Consider the following 26946-nt stretch of genomic DNA (forward strand, 5'->3'; position numbering starts at 1 on the left):
GCGAAATGCTGCAGGTTTGGTGTTGGTTATTCGTTCGCAGACCAAATGCTTGTCCTCAGACTAATTCACTGTATTTAGTATTAAAATATGTCTTATCGCGACTCAAGTACAATCACGGTTGAGATTTATCAGGCAAAGTTGCGAGATGTTAAATTAGAATATAAACGTTTTTGGAGCCTAACGGGTGATCCTGAACAGGTGCTAAAAAATTATGCCTATCCCCAATGGAGTCTTTTTGGAGTCTCGACTTCCTGGCTGGACCATGTTAAGGAATGGCGATGCGAAATGACGCAGATTTGGTGTTGGGTATTAGTTCGCAGACCCAATACTTGTCCTCAGACTAATTCACTGTAGTGAAAATGAAAGGATAAGGAAGAGATTAACTTAGTACAAATTTTGAGAATGAAAATACACTAAGCAATGAGTGAAATATAGCGTTGTTCACGATGTTAGCGTAATTCAATAGCTCATGTTAAGAGTTCAACTGATAAGTGTACCAAAATGGATAAATTGGAAGCAAAAGTCCCACTAAATTGATAAAAAAGAACAAAGGGTGTAACAAAAAATAGAAAGTTTAAGAAATGATCTTAATTAGAGATTGTGTCAATTAGTGTAAGAAAAACGTTATACATATAACAGCATTAAGAGAACAGTAATAGACAACAAAATGCAGTTTGAAAGTTTCTGGGATGAAAAACCAAGAAACGGAAAATTAGTGTCAGTAAAAGACACAGAAGATTGAAAACATTTCCAGAATAAAAATTCCAGTTTTTACTAAAAAAAAAAAGCAGGAGACAAAATACTAGAACTCAAAATGTCTGTGAATAGACATTGAAACCTCTTACTATTAACCCTCAATAAACAGTCCGAAAATTGATATTGACGCATGTGAACATCAAAATTCTCACAATTTGAACTCTTGAGATTCTTGCTCTAACCACTCGTTTTGTTTTCTATGGTTCGAAGTTGATGTCGTAACTGACTTAAAAACTTGAAAATGGATGAATAAATTGGCAACATGCCCGACTTTACGTGGGGAAATTGATCTCAAGCGACAAAAGATCGGCGGGGTTGGTCAGTAGATAGCTGCCTCTGAGGGAAGCTAGGATATGAATAACTGGGTGGCATGGGTGTGGTGCAACGGGATGAGAAGTGCACGAGGTTTGAGAGGCGGAGGGTGAGTGGATGGCAATCAAGCTCTAAAGAACCGCCGCCCGTCACACCATATACTTGTCGTCTCGTTTAAAAGTTCTGTGCATCGAATACGCAGGGGCTAGCAGTAAAACTCCAAGACCGTAAGGCTCCAGGAGACAGCACAGCAGCCTAATGTCTTACGGGTGATACCTGTTTATCCAAGTTTTGAGAGCGAAATGTCCAATAATTGTGCAAAAAAAAGATCAGACGAATAATTGGTAGTACGAATAATCTCAGAAAACAGCAGGAATAGCATCGCTGCCGTGAGAGCAAATGTAAATTAGACCCCACTGCAGTCTGATCTGTATTGTGTAAAAACCATGTCAACAGCTATGAGTAAGTTACTACCAGCTTCGCAGGTATAAAGTTTAAACCCGATAACCACAACGTACAGCATGGAGCTTGAGTCAACTCAGCAAGCAACACAACTACTAGCTAACCAAGTATACGCTAGAATTAAGGATAAGGGAAGCCTAAGGCAATTAGATCTCAGCGCCGACAGCGCTTACTCTCTATGCTGAGCACAAATTGCGGATGGATACCTGGAACCAACTTCTGATGTTTTTCGACCCAATCTTGATGCTTCAAGTCTCAAATTCACGAATTTTGATAAATCATGTTGACATTGAAAAATGGCAAAACAATCACAACGCTTTGTTTTTCTAAAGACGTTTTTCTAAGAGATTTTCTCAGTAAATTGCTCTTTAAACTACGCATTAGCTTGCAGTTTTCATGAGCACAAGAGCACAAACAGGCTAACGTCGGACCAATTGCTCTCGAACGACTAGCGAGAAGGTGGCTTTGGCTAGAAATTGTTTTGGGGCAGAAATTGTTGACTAGTGAGCGGTCCAAGCCCCCCCCCCATTTCTTGCGCCAGAGTTCAAACATTAAGCACTACGCTACGCGGGTTACATACTCTTATCTCCCACAATCGGTTGGATTTTAGGAATTTAATTTGTGAATGTGCGCAATTCCAATCACTAGAGTACAGCAAAAAGTCGATCGTGAAAAGGTCACTCAAGTAGTGAAATCGAAAGAATGTTCCAGGATTCAGTCAAGCAAAAATTGTGCATAAAAGAAGCACAAGTTTACAATAATTGCTTAATTTTTGTTGGAAAGCAATAAACAAGAATGAAAACATGTGCGGAACGCGCAGTGTCTTCTTGTAAGGGAGATACATAAACGAAGAGCTGAAACTTATTTTGCTTGAGGTGAAAAATTGCATGCTCTCATTGATAATCCGTCCTCAATATTACTACTTTTTTTACAACCCTAACAATTCGAAGGCAGCAATATTGATTGCAATCAAACTTAAGCAAAGCAAAAATTTGGATAAATTTTGACCATTGTTCATGGCTGTAACCATAATTGGTTATTTTTTGCATTATTTTTAAAATGATTATTATTTTACTATATTGTTATAATTAATATCGGCGTAAATTGCTATTGTTTTTGTATTAATTCACGTATTCATTTCTTCATTTACAATTTAATTGTCCATTTGACTTTTTCTCCTAATGAGACGCTGTTTAATTTTTATCAAATCGCAACACATCTATCAAATTGACCTACTATCATGCTCAAAACTTTCTAGCTGTACCTGGACATTTGCCGGTACTCGCTGTGGTCATGAGAATTCTTACCAGATCTTTCCTACGCAAAACCAATTTCATTTCAAATCAAATGCACAAACTTGCATATTTGCTTTCTGGATTGTCATTAAAACAAGATTCTGTTCAAAAATGAAATTACTCAAAATAGTCTTTAATTTAAACTTCAAACAATATAGCACAATGTTATCAATTAAAACACAAACACAAGAATGCAGTCAATCTAGGTTAAAATTAGATTTGAAATGCTTGTTGACCTTTTAGTTGATTAGAGGCATTAAATTCTTGTTCATGAGTTTGAACCTGCCATGACATCTGCCACACACTTGTTTATCCATGTTGATACTCTTGCTGAAGCGTCCAATCCTACAAAAGGCCATTGATCACATTTGTTAAAATGTATGTTAGAGTCAATACACCATTTAACAGACACGATCGCAGATCTTAAAATACTGAAGACCTTCACAAATCGCTTATCAAATTTGGTCCCGAAAAAGGGAATGAATAAACTTGGGACATAAGAATTTCAAAAAATGACCCATAAAGTCATCATCATTTTCCCTGTCCACCTAAGCTCAGACGATTTTGTCTGACTTAGCAACATCAACCATTGTTCATGATAATCGTCTGACATTGTTCCTTTCCCCAAGACTTTTCATAATTTAAGAACATAAACCGACAATGGCTTTGCTCCTCTTTCGCTCACAATCGCCTTTATATTATCAAGAAACTTTATTTCAGAATGAGAGCAATTTAGCAAAAATTAGATCACTCAAAAACGAACTCCAGCGTGAAAAAGTCACTCGGGAAGTCAGAAAAGTTCCAGAACGAAAGCGCAAAAACGGTCAAGCAAAAATTTTGCATAATAAACACACTTTTACAATAATTGCTTCAAACTTTGTTCGCGAGCAATTAATAAGTACGTGTATTACTTGTTATCGCACTGGGTACATTGGTAGTAGAACTTGTAGTTGATTTCGTAGTTGTGACACCTAGTGGCCAGAGGGAGAGAGGGGAAAGTGAGGTGAACCCTTTTTCCCCACTTCTGCCACAGTGGTCCATGTCCTGCGCTCCTGTCCCCTGTCTCCACCCACACTGCTGCATGACACATCTCGTGCACAAGGGTGTCTCTCAGACGATCTAAATGTGAACAGTTAATCATAACTTCAGAAAATGACGTCAATTAAAAACCATGAACATTTTCCCTCCCACATAACTCCACGGCGCCCCCTTTTATTTTTCAATATACGAAAAAAAACATGTTGACAAACATCTGATTTTGACGCTCGCTCTAAATTATTGGATGAAACGCGTTAAGTTGCGAGGAAAAATAACTCCAATATTTAATTCAATTGAATTGCATCTTTGAAAATTAGACAACCGTGGTTTCTAAAAAATGGAAGTTACCTTAAAGCAAAACTTTATCACCAATTGTATCATCAATCTGGTCACCAATTTTATTATTTGTTATTTGTCGATCTTTTCGCACATGTGACACAATTCTCGCTTATCGTTCTTTCAGTGGAATATTCTTTTAACCTTTTACAGCAAAAAAAAATAAACCGCATAAATAGGCAAATTAACTGGGGAATAAAAGTTTGTTAATTTCGGCAAAAATTTGACCACTCCACTGATCTTGCAATTAAGGAAGGATCGTATCATGCCAGCCATATTGTTCATCTCGAAAGTTAGCTTAATAAAGCTACAAACAGATATAAGACACTGTGAAACATCCGAAAATTTTAAAATGTTTACTAGTCGCCAAAACGCTAGACGGAACGAGAATAAATCAAATTATTCTAAAAAAGAGAACGAAAGCGAAGTAAAGTAACAACAAATCTTTGATCACGAAAAGCGTCCAAAAATAGAACAAATTGCCCTCTTCAATAAGTAAAACTTGCTTTAAAAATGTTTTAACCGAGTTTTTGCTCGATCAGCACAAGAAAGTACCCTTTAATAGACAAACAAGAGCCTATTTTTACTTATGAGAACGAACAGCCACAATTTTAAGATTATTATATTGATAAAAATACTGATATTTTGATTAATTAATTTAACATTTGAGAGCATGTGGATATCTAACCTTAGAGTTATAATCTGAATAATATACATGTTTCAACAAAAAAGTAAACCACCGACTAACGTTGGGGGAACTGCTCTCAAAAGACTAGTGGGCGCTCAGATCGATTACAGCTTGCTTCTTAAGTAACTAAATTCACTAAATGGATTCAAATTGTCATCAGAGGTTATTATATAGCACTATAACCACTAATAAAATTTAAAATGAAAAAATACACCAATTTCGTCGCATTTTCATTTGATTTTTACTAGTGAACTGCCAAGACTAGAGTTCAGCTGCTGACACTTGTGAATGAGAGAGAAATTTAGATCACGAAACATGACAAAATCAAGGGCGTAAAACGAACTCGAAAACTCGAGTAATCTCTGAATGAATTGGGAAAACCACTTAAAAATCAAGATAAAACAAATCAAAAAAAGCTTAAAATCGATGTCAAAATGCCACATGTGAACACAAAACCACTAGCGAGAAAGAGAACTTTGTTCAAACACCGTGTTCTCACTCTACTTTAGATTTAGAGCGAAATAACTTAAACGCCGCAAAACCATTTCCTTTTTTCGCTCCATTTTATTTTTCGTCGTGACCATCAGACTTCAATTTCGACTTCAAAAAACATGAAAAAACATGTTTGAAATCTAATTCTTTTAACTGTAGAAAACCAAGAGAAGGCCAATAATAGCCTCAGCTATTGACTCGGCTATCAATAAATATTTTCTCAAAAACTATGATGTTCATCCCTTCTTTGAAGAATTGAGCCAAAAATGGATCACAGGACTCTCTTATATGCTTCGCAGAACACTGCAACATACTATTCTTTCAAAGCGATAGCATTAGAAAAATAGCCATCGAATGCTTGAAAGACTTTCTGGTTTGTTCGACATCTTTATCAAATGCATGAGCGCTACATATATTGGGGAGAGAAGACAGTTATAACCTAATGAGTATCTTGAGAGGGCAGATAAATTTGTTTATGAAGCAGAAAACTAAGAACCATTTGGACACAAAATTACAAGATATATCCATTTAAAAAATCAGCCAAAAATTTAGCTTTCCAGAATTATTGCTATTAGTTACAGTAAACACATTTCCTCGAGCCAGACAAATTGTCGACAATTATTCTTTACCCTTATGACCAATGCAAAATAAATCTAAAACCAAAGAGGGAGGCTCTCTACTAAATTTCACCAAGAGGCTTTGGAGCTGATGGTCATGGTGCCTGGCCATAGAAAAACAGTTGGGACCATTTGGTGATCATTTTTCAGAACTTTAGTTTTGAATTAGTCTTTGTATATAGGTTACTGTTTTCAGACTGTGCGTGTCCCCGATCCCACCCTTCCAATTTTACGATACCAAAGTGGCGGCCACCTACCTCATAAAATTAAGTGCAAAAATCACTATTTCAAAATTGAAGGACACTAACTCTCACCAGCACGGCCGAGAAACAAAAAACGCTCTGAAAAATTTTGATGCTAGAAATTGTCGAAACGAACAAAACATCTTTTCGAATTTTGTGAGGAATTATAAAAACCACTTTTTTTTAATTTCCAAGTTTTGACGATGAGCTTAGGAATAACTAGAAGTTGAGCTGATGTGTATGGACAATAACTACCACTTTGAGTCCGAACCACTTTTAATCAAAAACTTTGAAAAAAACCATCTGCCAAATAAGAATGATAACTCTAACGCCAACTATATGCGTAGTAACTCGGGCTCAACAATTTAAAGTAACATAGCCAGCAGAGTGCCGGAATAGCTGCGAAAGAATAGACCTGCGTGCCATATAATAGAGATAGAAACAGATACAGATCTAAATTGAAAAAAAAATAATCAACGCCGCTCAAAAAACTAGGCTAAAAACATTCAGCGATAAATTAATAAAGCTTGTTAAAATTCATTCCACTGAAGCCTCTTATTAGGGACCTTTACTGCACATATGAGTTCCTTTGACCTTAAACAAATTCAAATTAAAGTGCAAAAGTCATTTTATTGAGTGAGGTAAGTCACGTATGATCAAAATCTAATCACGCAAATAAACTAAAAACTTTCGCTAAAGCGTTTGAGAATTGACGTCACGCGCGCAAATGCCGTTAGTGAGAGGAAGAAGTCATTCAGAAAATTTGACTTTTCAGCTTTGCTGTGTGAACAAATGTAAAACGAAAAAAGAGCGTCAGACGACGAAACAAAAAAAAACCAAGAACACCTCAATATAGCTACGCTCAGCGTACAGCTTAGCAGCTATAATAAAATATCCCAATCTGCCTCGCATAAACGTTCCGAAAAAGAAAAATGCTGAGATGTTGAACTTTGATTGAAAATCCGATTAATGCGGTTTAAATTCGCTGCTCTCAAGTAGCCTCCAGTTAGAGTGGGACACACTCACTTGACTTTATATGTTTGAATGAAATAAAGAGTGAGGAAGTCAATTCTGAGAATAAGGAAAGTCACGTAAGATCAAAAACTTAATCAAGCGAATGAACAAAAAAATCTCTCCACCAAGATAACAAAATAACGATACGCACGCAATTGAGTTGGAAATACATGAACGAATTTTAAAAAGCAGATTAGAAGTGATTGTGACGTCATACAGTCATGACCAAAATCTTGACGACAAAATAAAACACAGCAGAATACATAACAGGACATGTACTGGAACAATTCAAAGAATTTTCATTGACTAAACAAAAAACAGGACTTATTACTCTCTTTTTCGCTTCACTTCCTACTTCGGCGTGACCAAAATCATCACTTCAATTTGACTTCAATAATCATGAAAATGTGTGAACAGATCTTGTGTGAAATGTGTGAAAAGACAGCGCGCCCTAATACAACTAAAATTCTTTCAATTGTAAAAGCCAAGAGAAGTCCAATAAGAGCCCCAGCTATCGCTCTGCGCCTATTAAAAACAGAAGTCATTTTTAAGAGAAAATGTTGAATTGTGCATGATCAAAATGCTAATACGACTTCAGTTTCAAAGATAAAACCCATTTGTAATTAAACGCAGTAATGCTGATAAAAAGGTCACAAAAAGCAGTTGCATACGTAACCTACCAGCACTGTCTAGAATCTTGGAGGCCAGTTCAATAGTGGCGAACCGACCGACAATCTTTACGTCTTGGGTTCCATCCGGCCTCTTTTTAACTGTCTTCGTAGATACACAGTTGGTCCTGCCAGCAGTTGAGGTCAAGTTCTTGTTCCACTCAAGTTTAAACTCCTCACTGTTGAACTGAAGCACCAAAAATCAACAGCTTTATTGTAACAACCGACTTCAAATCTGATCAGTACATTCAAAGCTAAAGATGAAACTCTTATTTACGCAGTTCAAACTTCGCTTTGTTACTAGGCTCATTGCGCAAAATTTCTATGGTTTCAGTTCTGGTCATTTTTTTAAACTAACCATAGCATTGAAAACTGCCTTGTTGAGCACTGTAAACAGCATTCTCGTCTGTTTCTCTCTGTTCAACAGCAATTGTCTGTTACTCAACAAGTTGAAATCTTCAATATACGGCGTGAAGTCCTGTGACTCTATACTAGCCTCGTTCAGAAACCAGCACCGTCCTTTCGACCTCACCGAGAGAGGAGTTCTGATAGCTGTTTTTGCTCTCGGGGTTTTGACTTTTGAGGTTGTTTTTGTATCTCCATCTGAGGTACTGATTTGAACTTTATTCAATAGATCAGACAAGCTTTCATCAATATCTGATCGTTTGTGAGTTGCTTCAGATTTTGTACGCTCTTTTTTGGCAGTTTTTGATCGCTCCCGTTTCTTTTTTGACCTGAAACGAATCCAGATCACATTCTGATATTCAGACTTCAGCTGCATTTCATTTCTTAGATCAGGAACTTACCTGTCTGAGATAAAGGTGCTCTTTGATGATGGTGTTCTGACGCTTCTGAACACTAAAATAGATTGCAATGTTGATTTCGAATCTTTTACTTTTCTCAGACGGGACAAAATTTCTGTTCACATGGACCAATATAACTCATGATTTCGCAATGACAAAAGTTTGCATACAATATAATGTGGGTCTAGATGCTAGAACTGAAAGTTAACGTTTCAAAATATCAATTAGATTTTCTGCCGTGGAAGAGGAAACAGTTCCCTTTGATTATGGGATTAGTTGATTAGCTAAACTGAATCCAATTACCAATAATCTCGATAAGAGCAAATGCACATAATTCTAGTGACTAGGATTTTAGAAATTACAATATTTTACATAACATGGTTTGGTTCAAAGTCAAGTCGCAAGTTGACACAGAAAAAAATGCAAAAGCAAGAACACTTTTTCTGCCAATTTACTCTCAGTACTGTGCCAACATCAATTACACGAAAGCACTGAAAAAAAAGCAAAATAGAACATTCTAAAAATTACAGTAGTTATCAAGTACATTTCTTTCCCATCAATGAGTAGATTCACAATTTTGATTGCAAAAAAATATAATATTGAAAAGACTTCTTGCACAGAAACTCAATTGAACAAGGAGTACCGTCGATCCTTCACGTTCTTTCAGTAAGAAACCAAGATCGCATATTAGGCTCGTAGATCAAATATTCTGATACTGGTGAGGGATTGACTTTGATTAAAGCTAGCTTAAGCATAGGTAAGAAAACAGTCACGCAAAACCTTTGCATGAAAAAGACACGTTTGTAAAAACTGATTCAAACTTCATTCGGGAGCAATTAATCAATTCTTGTTGTGATAACAGTTGCTTAACTTATGAATCAAAGCCGGCAGATTGCCTGGAAAATAGCCGCGATAGACGCTTTTGGCCTTCCATGGAATGGAAACTAAAGAAATAAAATAGACAGATTGACCACCAGTCCTTTAATAGACCACTAAACTTTTGGGTTAGATTCGTACCGCCATTTTTGAGACACGTACGCTCTGTAACAAAAGCCTTAAAAGCTTTAGCAAAATTAAAATTTGAAATCAAAAACTCAAGGCTAATACTCAAGAATTAGGGCATATACGTTTGGCACACTATAGATACTTAACTAGTAAAAGTTCATAAAATTTTCAGTTCATCAAGTGAAATCAGAAGTCATTTTTTTGAGTGGCGTAAGTCACGCAATTGACCTAAAAGCCGACAAAATGACGTCATGCACACAAATTTTAGCTGCAAAGCAGTATAGAAGTCACTGAAATTGAAGTCAAAGAGTTTTAGCAATGATTATATTTTGTTTAGTTTTTCATTTTTGTTCCTCAAATTTCGAGATTGTTTCTTTTTTGCTGGCGTTGTTCAACTGATCTGCTGGTCAGGTACACTAGTTCTAAGTTTGTCACTCAATTCGTTGGATTGTATTTCACGACCTGTCCTGCTATGTTTTTCTAATTCGCTGTCACCATCGATGATTCTTGCGACCATTGACTTCACTTGCAGTGACTTCTATACTGCTTTGCAGTTAACATTTGTGTGCGTGACGTCATTTTTTCTGCTTTTAGGTCAAACTCTCGAGGAGGTTTCATTGCCTCTTAGGCTGAAAAAACTCGGAAAATTTCCAAAACACTTCAAAACTGAAAAAATTAGTATCATTTTCCTTGATTGTGTGCATTACGAAAACATTTGCAATCGACCTTTATGAACTTTGCAGACGTCAATTCAATACTAATCAAACAAAAAAACAGTGAAAAATTGCTTCAATTTGGGCTCAAAAACTCCTAAAAATGACCTTTTAACCTTGAATTTAGGCCTTCCTGGCAGCATCATCACTCTTAAGCACTTGAAAGACTACCAAAACTACCTTAGGGCTTCTAATATAGCTTAATGCCTATTGTGTCTTGCCTGTTTATCACGTTTTGAAAGATCAAATTCATTGAAAATGTGTGAAAATATCTTCAAAAAAGCAGGACAAGTCCTGAAATAAAATCCAAGCAATTGAATGAAAATCTGAAAACTAACATAACTGACCAGCAGATCAATTGATCAATCCCCGCCAAAACGACAATCTCAGAAGACAAAAACTAAAATCAAACAAACTAAACAAAAATAAGGATTGCTAAAACACTTGAAGCTTTTGCACTGAAGTCCAAATAAAATACAATTCAAAATACTCATTAAACTAATTCAATATAATCATATACAAGCGCTGAAAGAGATTTATCCAAAAAAGGTAGATAAACTCGAAATATGACAAATGCTTCAAAAAACTTGAAAGATAAAACTTTAGAGTAAGTTTCTAAATTTTGCAAAAAAAACTTCAAAACCATTTTTTGCCTCTGGAATTCTGTCATGTGAACCATCGACAGGACTTTAAAAAGTTTTGTTAGCCAGTAAAGATCGTTAATTTCAAAAGATGACAAAATCAGAAAAAATTAAAAACAATTGAAAACTAACAAAATCTTGCAAAAATTCGTGATATTAACATCTTCGGGACCATTTCATTGTCTCCACAGTATATATATCCTTATTTCAAACCTTAAATAGTTCCACTGGCTCAAAACGATTGGTAATTTTGGAACAGGATGTAGATTTTCAGAAATAATGAAAAAAATTATCAAAAATTACTAAAACTGTGTCATTTAGATATTGATAACCAACCCAGTACCTCTAGCAACTATGCAGTAACCTATTATCAAACCTAAAATTTTCAAACTCAAACAAAATGCAAGTTTTATTTTAAAAAAGCTAAAAATTGTGATATCAAAACGTTGAAAACCTTCCTATCACCAATAAAAATTTTTCAGCAGTCTATGTTCAAACCCCGTAGGAGGTTTCCTGGTTCATGGGGCTGGAAAAACAATGTTTAAAAAATTGCAACAAAAATTGCAAGTTTTGTCAAAAAAATTGTTACAATTCCTGATGTTAAAATGTTGACAAACATTCTATTAACACTGGACAACTTACTACTAAAACAAGAATAGAGTAACCTATTATCAACCCCTAGATGAGGCTCCTTGACACCTAGGGCTGAAAAAAAATCAAAAAATGAAAATTTTTAAAAAGCTTGAAAAAAAATTATAAATTTGCGTGTTTATGTTTCCAGTACCAAAACATATAGCTAATAAAATGGTCATAAAAGTAATTGTTTCTTGCAAAAGACCTTTATTAACTTTTACAAACCTCAATTTTAGACTGGTCCAACAAAAAAATCGAAATATGACGAAAACAGCAAAAAATTCCCAGTAGCTTATGCACTCTAAGCACTTGAAGGACTACTAAACGCGGCTAAGTGCCTCTAATGAAACTTGATGCCCGCTGGTCCTTACCTGTTAGCCTGTTTTGAAAGCTCAAAGTCAAGATGTCATCATAATAGACCAAGATGTCTCAATAATAGACGCTATCGCTTCGCGGCTATTAATAAAACAACTTGCTAAGGCCCAATTCAAGCTACAAAAATCTTCTGAAACAGTGGTGAAACTCTGCTTTGTGATTATTCATGCAACTGTTGTAATCGCAACGAGAGTTGATTGAGCGTAATACCAGACGGTTCTTATCGCCTTATAGAAGGTTTTCAACATCTTTGCTACGCCTCTGTTTTATAACTTCACAATGAACATTTTATTAGATGAAAATTTGTAATTTTAGAGATGAAGTAGAGATATCTAATAGTAATTTTCGGGAGGAAATATAACTCAGTTTACACTAGGTTCTCATTTTTTTTTTCAAATTGTCACGCAAACAAAAGAAAAACTGGAACACTGATAACTGGCGAGCGATGTTTTGCGAAGTGAAAAAATGAATTGCTGCCAAGATATGGAAACTTTGAAAGAAATCTATCGTCTCCACGACTTTTCTAATTTCTTTATGGAAAACCCAGTTTTTCAAAACCTTACATATCAGCAAAATGGAAATTCGAAAACCCCCTTTAGTACATAATCTAGGTTGTAAAGAAGGGCTTTCATGAAATCTTTCATTCGACTTTAAAAAGAGTCGATAAGAAAATGTAAGAAAATTGGAGATCTTGAGCTTTTCGCACAAAATATTTACCGAATTTTATCGAAAACCTCACATCTCAACAAAACCTAAAAAAAACCCGCCGTTTAAAAGTCCTGCTTTGCAAAGGCCTACGTCTTTCTCTTACTTTTTAGAATGGAATAAAACTTACAGAACCAAGAAAACCATAGTAGCATAGAACTTTTTCCATTACATGAGGAGGGATCAATTAACCATGCAGCATCGAGAAAAGTTGAATAGCTTTTAATCAACTTCCAGTTGCTTAATTTTCATTAAGAGCATCTTTTAATCGCAATGCATTCGTTTAACTATTTCTTGACAAGAAGATTTAAATTTTATGTTGATCACTCAAATGACTGAAATCTGAAAAAAAAACTCAGAAGTTATAATAACGGTACTTCACAGCAGTTTTAATATTTTTGGCAGCAGGGAGGTGGCCCAATTATCCTACCTATTTACCTAGTTGTTTCAACTGTAAGTGTTAGTGTAGTTTAAATAAGGCAATTAGACCTAAAACGTACGAGCTTAATTAAAGGGGCTTGAGGTGAGTGCAGGTGGTGTGCACCCGGGAGGAGGGGGTGGGTTGCACGCGCGGATGAAGGGGGAAACGGTTGGGGGGGGGGGGTCTTTGGCTCCTTGGGTCCCATCTCCCAGATCAGCCCCCAACCCCCCTACAAACTCTAATTGGTCAAACTCTAAGAACAGCCCTTCACACCATGAGAACACGTCTCCAAAACAGTTTCTGTGAGTGAATTGCTTACTCGGACACCTTTGAGCTCTAAGAGAACTTAATGCTTTCTGGGTGCTACCTGTTTATCCCGTTTTTTGAGGACAAAAGTTAAATGGGTCAGACAAAAAATCGCACAAAAACCACAGGACTAATATAATTGCTAAAAAGTTCGTTTGAGAGTAATTAAAACAAAAGATCGCAAAATAAAAAAAATCTGAGAAATTTAGCTTAAAACCGTCCACACAAAATTCCAAAACAAACAGGCACACAGCTTTCAATAGTTCAAACTAGATCATTATGCAGGGAAAAACTATCTGAAAATGGAAGCAAAATTGTTGAACAAAAACAACTAAAAAAGATACCAATCAAAATGAAAAGTCGCCACAACGACCTACATTACTAATTCCAACCTAAAAATCTTTTAGTCCGTATGAACATAAAAAAATAATATTTCTTTAAAAAGCTTCACGTTAATTCACAATAATAGCTCAAATTGAGTCTAAAACTGCTAAAACTTGAAACGGCCAAAACTCTTCCAGGTCTATTGCTACATGTTAAAGTGTGTGAAAGAGACCACCTCGGCCGAAAAATAGTGCTTTGAAAAAAAAACGCGCGAACACACAAAATTTCACTCGCTTATCAAAAAAATCGTTCACGTCTACTTTCGTCTCAGCAAATTGCATGGATAAAAACACTGTCTTTCACTCTGATTTTGAAATTTTCAACATGACTTGAACCCTCGTTCTCCGCGTGGCTTTCGACTTTTGCATTCCATTTGACTACAACTCAAACGATTATTAAAAAACTAAACGGCCCAATATTTTGTCTTCGATTCGTTAAAAAAATGATAGAAAACCAACACTCACCTTCGGTTTGTACAAGAACATATGACAACAAAAATTGCTTCGAAATTCATTCGGGAGCAATTAATAACTGCAACTCACTTAGAGGAATTCAAATGAGTCAATGGGTGGATATAGTTGCTAGCTCCGAATAGCAATTCGGAGAATAGCAACTAAGTTTATAGAATAGATAGCTATCTATTCTATAAACTTCAATCAGAAGGAAATGTTTCGTACAGCAGATTTAGGATTTTCAAAATTCCAATTTTTCGATTAATAATTCCTAATTTAATTTTCATGAAAATCTGCTGCTTACAGTCTTCTAATGCAACATCGGCTTCAGCTTCGTCTGTTGATGATGAAGATCGAGCAATTTTTCTGTGCACTGTTGGTCTTTCTTTGTTTCTCGGTTCCCTATGGCTCTGTTCACCTTTCTCTGATTTCCCTAATTGTGTTGAATTTCTCAATGGATTCGAGGATTCAGCTATGGCTTCTTTACCTAAGGTACTTTGAAAATTTTCTTTGTTATCCGCCTTAGTTGAACCCGTGGCTGGACTTTGAATTGTAGATCTCTGGCTTTCTTGTAAATTCTTGTAGTTATTTAAAATATTACGCCCACGGCTTTCATTTGCTATTCTTTCCCTCAGAGGCAAAGGACTGTCAATGAAAACATCTTCAGATTCAAAATCTTCACCATTCAAGCTTAGTGTTTCATCATCAGAGCCAGTCAAATCAACACAACTTTTCAGCGGCGACTTCTTAATGGCAGCTTTTAGTAACTTCTCTCTTTCTTCAAGCGATGTGTTCCATAGGTTCTCTTCATCTATTTTAAGTGTTTTTACCTCGCTAGTTTCATCGTAGCAAGTGTAGAAAGTAAGCTCACCACAGTTGTACTCTTGGTCACTTCCCGAAGAATTGCGAAAACCCATTTTCTGAAATTATAACTTTTAACAAGTAGCACATAATCGATGCTCAGTGTAAACAAAAGATTTCACGACTAGCTTAACCAGGCAGTTCGAAAAAGTGACCATGGCAATTATTGTTTTTTATATTAGTGGATAAAAAATTATCCGAAATTAAAAGACCCAAATTCACAAAAAATGGCAAGTCTACGCACAGAGATATTTTTTATAATCTCATAATTATTAGGAACTCGATACAACTTTTATCGAAACCAGTACACTTGTTTGAGGCGCAAAGTTTTTTGACAGTGAATGCAACAAAATTCGTGTTTGTTGATTTTGCTAGAGCAAGTTGCACAACTGTTTTGTGTTTTTTGTTCGTTTGTTTTGCTGTTACTACTTTTAGGGACTGGCGTATTTTCATTGGGTTTTGTCATTATTGAAATGATTTTGCTTTCAAATAATGCCTCGAAAATTTAGTCTTTGTCTCTGTGTAACCTGAAGGTAACTGCGAGCAAAGTATCAAAAAAAACACAAAAAGGTTTCTTTCTTTGTCTCTATGTAACCTGAAGGTCACTGCGAGCAGAGAAAGAAACGGGAAAAACAAACGCTTTGACTTATCTCTAGCTGGAAAAAATTTGTAGAAGTGTTGGATTTGTCCACCAAGGAGAGGGAGGATATTGAAGTTCCTAAATTCTAATTCCCGTGCTTGCGAATCGACTATAAGTCGGTGGCTTGTGAGAGCAGGTTTGAATATTTGAGACCTCAATCGTTACATACAAGGCCTGTCTATAAAACCTTCCCAGTGGAAGTCTCCAGCCCACGCGAAATCGATAAAATTTGATGATACAATTATCGGGATCTTGGTTTTTGCCCCTCTAGCTTATTGGGTGCAGCGTATTTGCACCCCCAAACGCACGTGCCAAATTTTTACAATGATTTCGCAATAATAAAAACTCAAAAATTTAGAAAAGATCCAATTATTTGATATGAACTCACAAAAGGAAAATATCAAATTTTTCAAATCAAGACCGAGTCGAACAGTATTTGCGTGCGACTGAAATTACAGCTCTCTCCGGAGCTAATTATACATGGACCTTTCTCCATACGTTTTTCTTGCATCTCTTTTCAATTTTGAGGATACAAATTTCTATATTTTAACTGTCTCTTCCAATAAAAAAACATACCCGGCAGAATACCGGAAAATAGCCGCCGTTGATTCCAATAAGCATGTTTGGGATTGAAATAACAGAAGATATTGAAAAAAAAGATTTTTGTACAAAAACATTTTTTTAAGTCCGATTTATTTTGATGGCATTTCGTAGTTGAACATACTTCTGTTTCTTAGAGAGAGGCTACAGGGGCTACTATCAATAACAATAAGCATTAGAGATGGTAAATAAGACTTATAGGAACCACGTTCAAATAGCGCGCATCTAAAATGGGGCTTTATGGGTTTATCCCGTTTCAATTTCTGACATCAAATTTTGTACTAACTCTGTTCATTTTGAATTGCTTTGCTGAGCAACTGATGTTCAAAATCACTTTTAGCAGAATGAAAGAAGAGAGAAACTAGCCTAGAGAAGTCAAAAAGATTTCACTCAAAATGTTGAAAAGGCGGTAAAATGAGGTAAAGCGAAACATTTTTTTATTCGACGAAGTTAAAAAAATAGGAGCGCTATAATAGCCGGCTGAGAAGATGAGGGCGGCTATTAATTAAAAAGAATTAAGTGTCAGGAATAAAAAAGGGGAGCTTTACCAAGTAGCATTGTTTCTTGTGCGTTTACTTTTGTCAATGAGTTTACCCTTTACAAAACAAAGTCAAATTTACTTAGATAGTAGCTAAGGAAATAAATACAATCAGTGACAAAATTAAACGCATAAAATGTTATTTTAGGTCATGTCAGGTTTTCTGGTCGACAGGCGTTGCCTCAGGGACACGCTATATCGTGCCATTCCACATCTCAAATAATTGTGTTGAGGTCAGCCCAGTGACTGTCTAGTCTTGTTTTGAAGATGTTTAGACTGCGGCTTTCTGTAACTTCCTCTGACAGATTATTCGTCTTTAGCCGCTCACACAGTGAAGCAATTCAATCTGCTTCCGATTCTTGCTTTTTTCGACATCATCTGGTTTCTTCTGGAGATTCTGGCGTTAGACTCAAACAATCTGTCACTCTCACTGCTATCGTAAAAGTGGTTTGTTATTTGTAAACTTCTATCAGGTTGCCTCTTTTCCGTCTGTAAGCTAGAAATGGAAGATTCATTAGTCTCTAATCATAGTCCAGTTCTTTCAATTGGCTAATTAGTTTCGTGCTCTCCTTTGAATATTTTCCATCAAGTTGACATGTTTTCTCATGTGTGGGTCTGTGGGTATGTTTTCTCAAAATTGATTTCAATATTCAAGAATGCGTCAAATGACAGAGTTGAAAGTAAGGCTGAAAATCTCTACTGCGATGTTGCAGAAGCATTTTTTTGTTAGGGCATTGATTCATTGGTTGCTATAACCTTGTTGATGATACGCTTTTCAAAGTTTAGTTCGTTGTCTATCCAGACACCGAGATCCTTTTCCGCGTTGGCTATTTTCAAATTAACACTATTTAAGGCGTACTTTGTTGTTGGCAAAATTTTGGCGCTGTTGATTGGCATATAGACGACCATTTCATCGTGAAATTGCAGTAGCTTTCCTTGCGACCAGTTTTCATGGCACTTGAAATCCTGTTGTAGTATTGTTTTTTAAATTGTAATGCTAGAATAGTTTCGCATGTTAGGCTGCCTGTTTTAGAATCCATTCTTAGTCAAATTTATTTTTGGCTGTTTCCTGTGCTTTTATTTTAGTAAACCATAGAACTTAATGTATGACATGCTCATAAATTACATAGTGAACGCACAATTCCAATAAATGGGAGAACAAAAAATGATGGTTACTAAGAGTAAACCGGATTTTAACAATATAAAGAAAGCATCATAAATAATGATGTGAATCATCACGGAATGTCATCTTGACGGGAGAGGTCAACGAATGTTTGTTCTTGACGGGATTCGTCAGGCAGGTACACCTGTTATCTGTTAATTTAACTAACAGGGACCAGTGCGGTAGAAAATAACTTTGAGAAATTCCCAAAGAGATTAAAGAAAATGGGTAAAAATAAACTACGATTAATCAACCATTGATTGGACCGAAACCAAAGACCATATTCAAAACTAAACTCTAATAGTTGAGCTGCCTTTCTCTTATTAGCTTTACACCTTCTCATTCCTCGAAACTTATTGAATTTTCGACCAATAATTCTAACTTTAAATTGAACAGTTTGAATATTTACAGCTTCATAAATAATTAAAGTCTTAGACTTAGGAGACTTTCATCAGTAACCCCGAGGTTTTAAAGTGCTTTAGAAAAACCTCCAACTCAATTTGTAACCGTACACAGTGCACGGATAATACACTGGCGACAGAGAGTTTAAAAAAATAATATTTCGAAAATTTTAACAAAACTGTCGGTAGGAAGACGCAAATAAAAAAGCACTTTAATCCCGAGAACCCGAGAATCGAATTAATCTCGAGAAAACACAAAATTTGGGATAACAAATCACCAGTTCCACCAATTTCCACCAAAGTTTGTGGGAGTCAGTTCCAGAAGAGAGAAAATTGCTTGTGTGGAAAGACCGCATCATACCAAGTGAGTACAAATGAAGAGTTTTCTCTAGTTGTTGTCGTTGGTAATCGAAACTGATCGCCACTGCGTTAGTCTTGTTAGTCTAGGAAAAATTTTATTCATTCGATCTTAGTTGCGCAATTGACTTGTAGATAACGAGCGGCATAACCATCGGAAAAAAACTGCAGGATATTTGCGTTGTTAAATCAGTTAAAGCATTTGCGTTCTTTTGTACTCTTAAAGTTATATATTGACTTTTTCTCAAACTACCATTAATTTAAAAAAACAAAAAAGCAAAAAAAAAGTTGATCAGGTAACAATAAGCAGGAGAAAGTAAAAGAAAATTAAAGCAACTAATTTCATCCTTGTCGCAATTAGAAAAATATATATATTAGAAACATCAATAAAACAGGACAAACCGAAATTCAGCTAGTATCATATTAAAATAATAAAGAGAATTTAGGTGGGACAGTCATCTATAAGACTGTAAATTAAAATTTTGTTAAAAATTAAGAAAAAAAATAGGAAGTAAAAAAAAGACGATATTGAAATAAGCGTTAGGTTTTATAAACAAAATTTTTTATACATTAAAATAAAGGGAGTGTTATAGAAAAATAAAGGGAGTGTTATAGGGAGTGTTATAGAAAAGATAAAATTAGAAAACACCTACCAGTGATGATCTAATTGGTAATTACTTTATAGAAACTATTATTTTCAACAACTAATTAAAGTTTTAAAAGGGCACGATACAAGTAGGGGAACAGTAAAATGGCCACGGGCTCGACCTCTAGAATGCAATTACCGGAAGCGTTTACTGGTTCAAACGACTTGGAAAGCTAGGTGACGCATTTTGAGCTATTAGCGGAACTACAAAAGTGGAAAAGAACTGAAGGAGATCCGGCCCGCGAAGTTGATGAACGGCTGCATTACTTTCCACTTAGGCTACAAAAAACTGCCATAGAGTTCTATCGCACTCTACCGCAAACTACAGGAGAAAATTATGATGAATGCGTTAAAGCTTTTCGAGAACACTATAGCGAAAAACCGGTCATTTTCCGGGGACGGCTAGCTCGCCGCGTACAGCAAACAGGAGAAAAACTGACAGATTTTCTGGGGGATTTAAAGCAATTGGCTTTGAAAGCTTACCCAACAGAGTCGCAGGACATTAGAGACCATCTCGTTCTGAGAGGATTTCTAGAAGGAATCAAACATAGTCAGATGAGGTTAGATCTCAGAAAGCAAATCGGCGACAAGGATATGAAAATTGAAACAGTTTTGGAACGAGCATTGCATCTAGAAGCTGTAACAAGAATAGAAGAGGATGAGCAAACACCAAAAGTTCCGGTAATTAGACGGGATGAAACGAAAGTTTTAGTAGAGGCCGTCACAAGGCTTGTCAACCAATTGTCAGTAGATGACAAACAGCGAGAGAACCGTCGAAACCAATCTAGGGAGCGAAGCAGTTCCCGGGGATGGTGGGGTGACGACAGACGTGATAGAGAACAGCAACAAGATCGTGGGTTCAACGATCGGCGGCGATTGCCAACGCCAGGACCTATACACCGAGACAGATCTTTCGGAAGAGATGAAGCGTCTAGGAGGAACGACAGGCAGGGATTCAAGTGCAGAGCCTGTGGACAAGATGGGCACATTTCGAGGAATTGACGAAATTGTTTCCTATGTGGAAAATCCCAACACTTGAAAAGAAACTGCCCTTTTAGAAAAAACCACCGAGAACTGTAATGTCATTAGAGTTTGTTCGACAAACACAATTAAATGTCTAAACACAGAAATCATACTTCATGGGAACAGATGCGTTGAATTAGTAGACAGTGGAAGTAGTATATCGCTTTTGAGCTGGTCCACATACGAAAAACTGGGCTAACCGGGAATTGTGCAAACATACACAAAACGAGCCAATAACTCAGCTGTCAAAATAATAGGAAGAGTAAAGCTGTTGGTACAGTTGCAACCAAGACAACCGGAGGTTTAACAAGAATTTGTGATAACGGCAGACAAAAGTATAGAATGCCTGTTGGGAATTGATTTCCTGAAAACCAACAAATGTGTAATGAACTTACACGAAGAGAAACTATATAGCAGTCACTTTAAAATTTCAATACCGCTTACCACAGAGAAAACGCAAGGTGTTCAGGTTTTAGCAGTTGTGGGACAAAACACTTATAAACAGAGTAAAAACGAAAGTCTTATCAGAATCAGATTAGCTGATGAAAACGGAGAAGAATTTCCGGTAGTGGAAGGATTAGTTGAAGCTATTGAAGATTTTCAACTAAAGACTGGTTTGCTTCTAGCCGCCTGTATGATATCAATGAAAGATGGTTCTAGTTTGATAAAAAGTCTTAAATCTAACGGACGCACCAGAAACCGTGTATAAAAGCACTAAAGTAGGAACTTATTTTGAAAACAAACAGAACTTAGTTGTAAATAGAATTTTCACAAATCAAAATAAGCCAAAACATTGGAAACTTTTCAAATGGGAAAACACGCAAACTTGGAAGGTTCTAATCTAGATAACCAGCAGAAAAAGAAAGTACAGGAACTGTTCATGAGACATCAACAAGTTTTTTTCCCGAATCTCGAATGACTTAGGATATCGTGACAAAATTAAACACCAAATTAAACTCAACAAAGATGCACAGCCGTTCAGAAGGAGTTATTGCAGTATGAGCTTTGATAAAAGAAAAACAGTGAAAAAAATTGTCGAAGATCTAGAGGATGCAAAATAAACTTAACCAACCCATTCGTATTGGGCAGCACCATCAATATTGGTGAAAAGAAGGATGGCAGCTACAGACTAATTGTAGATTACAGAGGCTTGAACAAACAAAACGAGAAAACCAGTTGGCCACTACCAAGAATAAAGGACGTTATTGAATCTTTAGACAAAAATTGTTAATTTTCCGATACCGACTTGACATTGGGATATTTTCAAATGGCGCTGGATGAAGAGTACCAGAAGTTGAAAGCTTTTGTAAATCCAATGGGACTCTACATGTGGAAGAGACTACCCATGGGTTTGGCGTCAGCGCCAGGAGCATTTCAAAATTTAATGGAATTGATCATGGCGGGACTCTCTTATGAAGTGGCTTTAGTATACCTGGATGACATAATCATCTTCGGTAAATCCTTTGAGGAGCATCTCAACCGTCTAGATCTCGTACTTGGACGGCATAAAGACGCTGGATTGACAATAAAAGGCTCAAAATGTAGATTTTTTCAGGAAAAAATTCATTTCCTGGGACACATTGTATGAAATCAAGGCGTAGAAGTGGATCCGGAGAAAGTAGCGGCAGTCAGTAAAATTAAAAGTCCACGAAAATAAAAGAATTGAGAGCAATATTATGACTAGTTGGTTTTTACAGAAGATTCATAAAAGATTCTGGAAAAATAGCAGAGCCGCTTTATAAGCTATTAAACAAAAAAGAACGTTTTTCTTGGAGCAAAGAGTGTGAATCAGCAGCTGAACAACTAAAACAAGCATTACAGAAAGCACCAATATTGGGTTATCCGAACGACACTGATCCCTAAACGTTAATCACCGACGCCTCTCTGTTTGGCATTGGCGCAATTATTTCCCAAAGACAACAATGGGGTGAAAGAGTTATTGCATACGCAAGCAAAAGGCTCAGCAAAAGTCAGCGAAACTATTCTGCGACAAAACGAGAACTATTTGCAATAGTTTATTTCAGTCAACACTTCAGAAATTATCTTCCGGTAAAAAAGTTTTTAATTGTAACCGACCATAGGGCCCTCACGTGGTTATATAGTTTTAACGAATCAGACAGATTATTAGCTAGATGGATAGAAAAGCTCGGACAGTTTGATTTTGAATTCAAACACGAAGCGGGGAAAAAGATCCCTCACGCAGACTGTCTGTCGAGAGTTCCACAGACCGAAGGCCAAGCCAAAATCCTCGATCAAGTGAACCAAGTAAATATGGAACACAAAAACATCCTCGATCAAGTGAACCAAGTAAATACGGAAGACAAAAACGGAAGTCTGTTGAACAACTAATTGAACATCAAAAAAATGCAGCCGACCTCATTGTACTAAGAAAGTGGATTGAGAACGGGAGACGCCCTCAAAGAAAAAACATGGCAGGAGCCTCTAGAGCACTGTGGAAACTTTGCACTGATTTCAGAAACTAACAAATTGAAAATGATCTAATCAAGAGACAGAAACGTATTGACGAATTTAACAACTTAACACAAATAGTCATCCAGAGATCACTTATAAAAGAAATTCTACCTTTCCTTCATGAACATTGCGGACATTTTGGTGTGGCCAAGACATTTGATCGGGTTCGAGAACAATTCTACTGGCCCGGGATGAAAAAAGATGTTCACGATTGGGTAAGTTCTTGCGAAGTATGCTGTCGAAAGAAGTCTCCACACCAGAAACACATACACAGCCTGACAACGTGGAAACCAACTCATCCGTTTTGGCAAGTCGCCTTGGACATTATGGGACCTTTAGCTGAGTCAAGTGGAAACAAATACATTCTGTTAACTGGAGATCAGTTTACAAAATGGTATGAAGCAATTCCCAGGACATCAACAACAGCTTATCATCCTCAAGGAAACCCAGTGATAGAGCGCACCAATCGCACAATCGAAGTGAGCCTTGCAAAATATGTGGGTGAACATCACAACACCTGGAGCGACTATCTTCCGCTAGTATTGATGGCGTACAGATAATCAATTCAATCTGTTACCAAGTACAGCCCCTTTTACCTCCTTTTTGGACGATCATGCGCGCTATTGATTGATTGCATGTATCAAACAATACAAACCAAAATCTAGCGAATCTTGAGTGATTACGTTGGTTGCTTGAAAGACAAGCTACAGACGTGCCATGAACTGGTTCGGGAAAGCATGGATGTGGAGCAAGAAAGACAAAAAACCTACTATGACCTTAGCACATTTGGACCACAATATGAAGTAGTTGATTTAGTAATGGTGTTCAACCCCACAATGAAAACTGGCCAGACAAAGAATTTTAAAACCTTTTACAGTGGACCGCAAGTAATGCGTGAAATAATCAACAATCTAAACTTTGTAATTAAGGATGTGAAAACAAAAAAAACAACAAAAGGTCCATTACGATCAACTCAAACGTTTTAACAGTAGAAGTGCTACCAAGAGTGAACCGAGAATATCCCAAATTGACCTTACGGAGGACAATGATTTTGTGGAAATTGAGGTAGTCACTCCAAAATTGAATGACACAGGAAGAAGAGAGGTGAATCCTGAAGAAAATAGTAGTCAAATTAACCATAGTACTGAAGCTCACAATGAGAGGATCAAGGAGGGATTGTTTGAAACTCCATTGGGTGGGAGTACAAGAGAATCAATAAATACTAACACAAACAACAAAAGCAGAAGCACAAAGATACCTGCGCCTAAAGTAGCCACACAGCAGAAGCGGGATAGCCTGGTGGGAACATCCGAAAGGAGTGAAGGCGAAGAATTTCCAAATAAAAGCACGGCTTCTACTTTGCAAAGTGTTACCGAACGGCGACATCAAACAAGAAGTACGTCGGGAATAACAAGACCACGGAAACTCAAAGACTATTTTTTATTCAGGGATAACGATTCAGATGAAAAAGTTGATAGTATTGTATTTTTAAAAAAAAATGTGATACGACAAAATGCAGAGGGCATGGAACCAACATTGGAACGTTCAGCTGAACTGGAAACTTCTCCAATTGGTTAGCATAGTACGTTTTTCACAATCCTTGGAGATTGTGGGGTATGGTTTTGAGAACATTCTGCAGACGCAAATACTTGCCATGACGGAACGGACAAAATGCGAAACGTCACACATAAATGAAGAGCAGGTAAATAAAGGAGGACTCATCTACGCCAAGAGCAGCAGGAGTAAACTAAAATACTGCATGTACTGGGCTGCATATACGGTAGCTGTGCTGAAAAAAGTGGTTGGTATGACGACGCAACTTACTTAAACGAAAAATCACAAATAATTCCAACGTTTTACCCAATAAAAGAATCAGTCTGCCAAAACCTATGGCAGGGACACAAAGCGCGGTTACCGGGTCTTGGTGACTTTGAATTCAATGCTCCTAAAGAGGTCCTGAATGAGATGAATGTTGACAGAACCGACGCAGAGTTTGTTCAGAAGTTATCAAAAACATTCATGAAAGGCGGAGATGAAACAGGAGTGAATTATGTCTACCCCTTGGAGTGGATCAACCCAAAAGGTGAAACCAAAAGGTAATATCATGATAAATGCTGAAATTTTCATGGGGACTTTGTTCATTGAAACTAAAGAAGCGAATGGAGGAACATGTTTATATTTTAAAGACCCTCTGAAACAGGAGCAGACCTTGTTATATCAAGGAGACACATTTGAAATAGATTCAATACAGTATTTTTTCGACCAAGACAAAAAACCAAATATCTTAACCATAGTTAAATTTTCATACTCGATAACAGCAAAAATAGTCCGCGCTGGGAACAAAAAGTACTTGACAAGCACATTAGACAGAAAAAGAAATTTAGTTGTTCAGTTGAAAAACAGGACTAAACAGGTAGACAATTTTCAGCTGTTAGAAACAATCCAGAGAAATTTGTTTTACACAAAGGAATCGTTGACGGTCACGGAACAAAATTTTTGCGCCAACAGATATGTCTGAGACAGATTTCAGGGTCATAAAACTCGACCAACATTTTGTGTGGGATTTTCGAGGCACGTTTGAAAATCTGAGACAAATTAAATTATTACATAGAACAGAGTTATTAAATTGTTACATAGAAACACTGCACAGAGCTATGATTTTAACGACACCAATTAACGGAAACTCACATCAAACTTTCCTAAATCAACAAAACGCTCTGGGTACACATGTAGAAAGAGCGGGAGGAATACTTTATGTCCATAGGTGCGCTAAAGTTATCGTACATGTTGTCGAAATCCAGTTTTGTACCGGGGAATTAACAATTAGGGTGTCTTCTGACAACAGTTCAGAAGGAATTAGTCACATGGACCCTATTTCTAGAGTATTCTATAGAAATTTCACATTAAATAATTGCAACCCCATGTACCCGAACGCTCTTGAACTGCAGAATGGGTCATGGATAACATATGGCAGACGAATACAACTGATTGATAAACCCAATGATATGCCTAATTAAAGAGTTAACGTCAATTGGTCAACCTCCGCGCCAATGGAAGGGTTTTTCAATGACAAAGACCTTGAACTCAGCAAGAGGGCCCGAAGATTAAGGCATTCAAGAAAAACAGTTACAGGAAGAGAAGTTTTCCTGGGACAAGGAGATTTATTTGAGCATGAGACTCTAGAGTATTTCAACACGGACTGGAAGTCTAATCAACATTGGCATGAATTGCTGATTTTTGAATACCTGAGTAGTGAAGTGAAACAAGTCTGCCATGTGGCCAGGGAAATAACCATCAGTTTGATGACTATTTTTATTGAATTAAAAATCATATTTTGTTTTGTACGTGTGTTTTTTTCAATCGATATGCTACGCAGTGGCACCAATCCTGTGATTGCTCTGCAACCCATTAACCCAATGGGGGAAATAGGTTATTTTCATCATCTAACACAACGTACTAAGGAACAAAAACTGACAAGAAAAAGAACAGTTCAACTGTGTGATGGTAATACAGACATTGTATTTATAAAAGCAAAAAAACTAAATCTGTACCAGATATGACAGAAAATGAGATTGAACCATTAGATTAATTTAAATGGATGATATGTATATGGCAGAATTGCTACTATTGGCGATTATTGCTACTATCTACCCGAGTTGTTCGAGGTCAGGTCGATAGTCAGGCACCAAGTGTATCGGATTGTTGGAGTAACCTCGAAAAAAAGGTACGTGGTGCCATTGACGCAGCTGCAACCACGCAATATAGTGGATAGAGCCGCAATTAGTGTTATGGAGTTAAATGGGATGCATCAGAGCATCGAAGAACAGCAGAAAAAAATTGACAACAGCGAAATGCTGGGAACTGCCGGGGCTCGGCTCGAAGAGGAGC

General features: G+C 36.7%; 1 protein-coding gene across 1 annotated transcript; it reads right to left on the reverse strand.

The window, feature by feature from the left end:
- Positions 1-2924: 2924 nt before the first annotated feature.
- LOC142339932 (uncharacterized) lies at positions 2925-15299 on the reverse strand. The gene is made up of 6 exons (XM_075390297.1): positions 14663-15299; positions 8727-8778; positions 8279-8654; positions 7933-8107; positions 3737-3944; positions 2925-3170 (listed from the first exon to the last, which is right to left on the reverse strand). Exons 1-6 carry the CDS (start codon positions 15273-15275, stop codon positions 3065-3067), a joined length of 1530 nt encoding a protein of 509 aa, XP_075246412.1. The 5' UTR covers positions 15276-15299; the 3' UTR covers positions 2925-3064.
- Positions 15300-26946: the final 11647 nt, after the last annotated feature.

Source organism: Convolutriloba macropyga, chromosome 5, assembly GCF_964194025.1.
Source record: "Convolutriloba macropyga chromosome 5, txConMacr16.3, whole genome shotgun sequence".
Taxonomy (NCBI): domain Eukaryota; kingdom Metazoa; phylum Xenacoelomorpha; order Acoela; family Convolutidae; genus Convolutriloba; species Convolutriloba macropyga.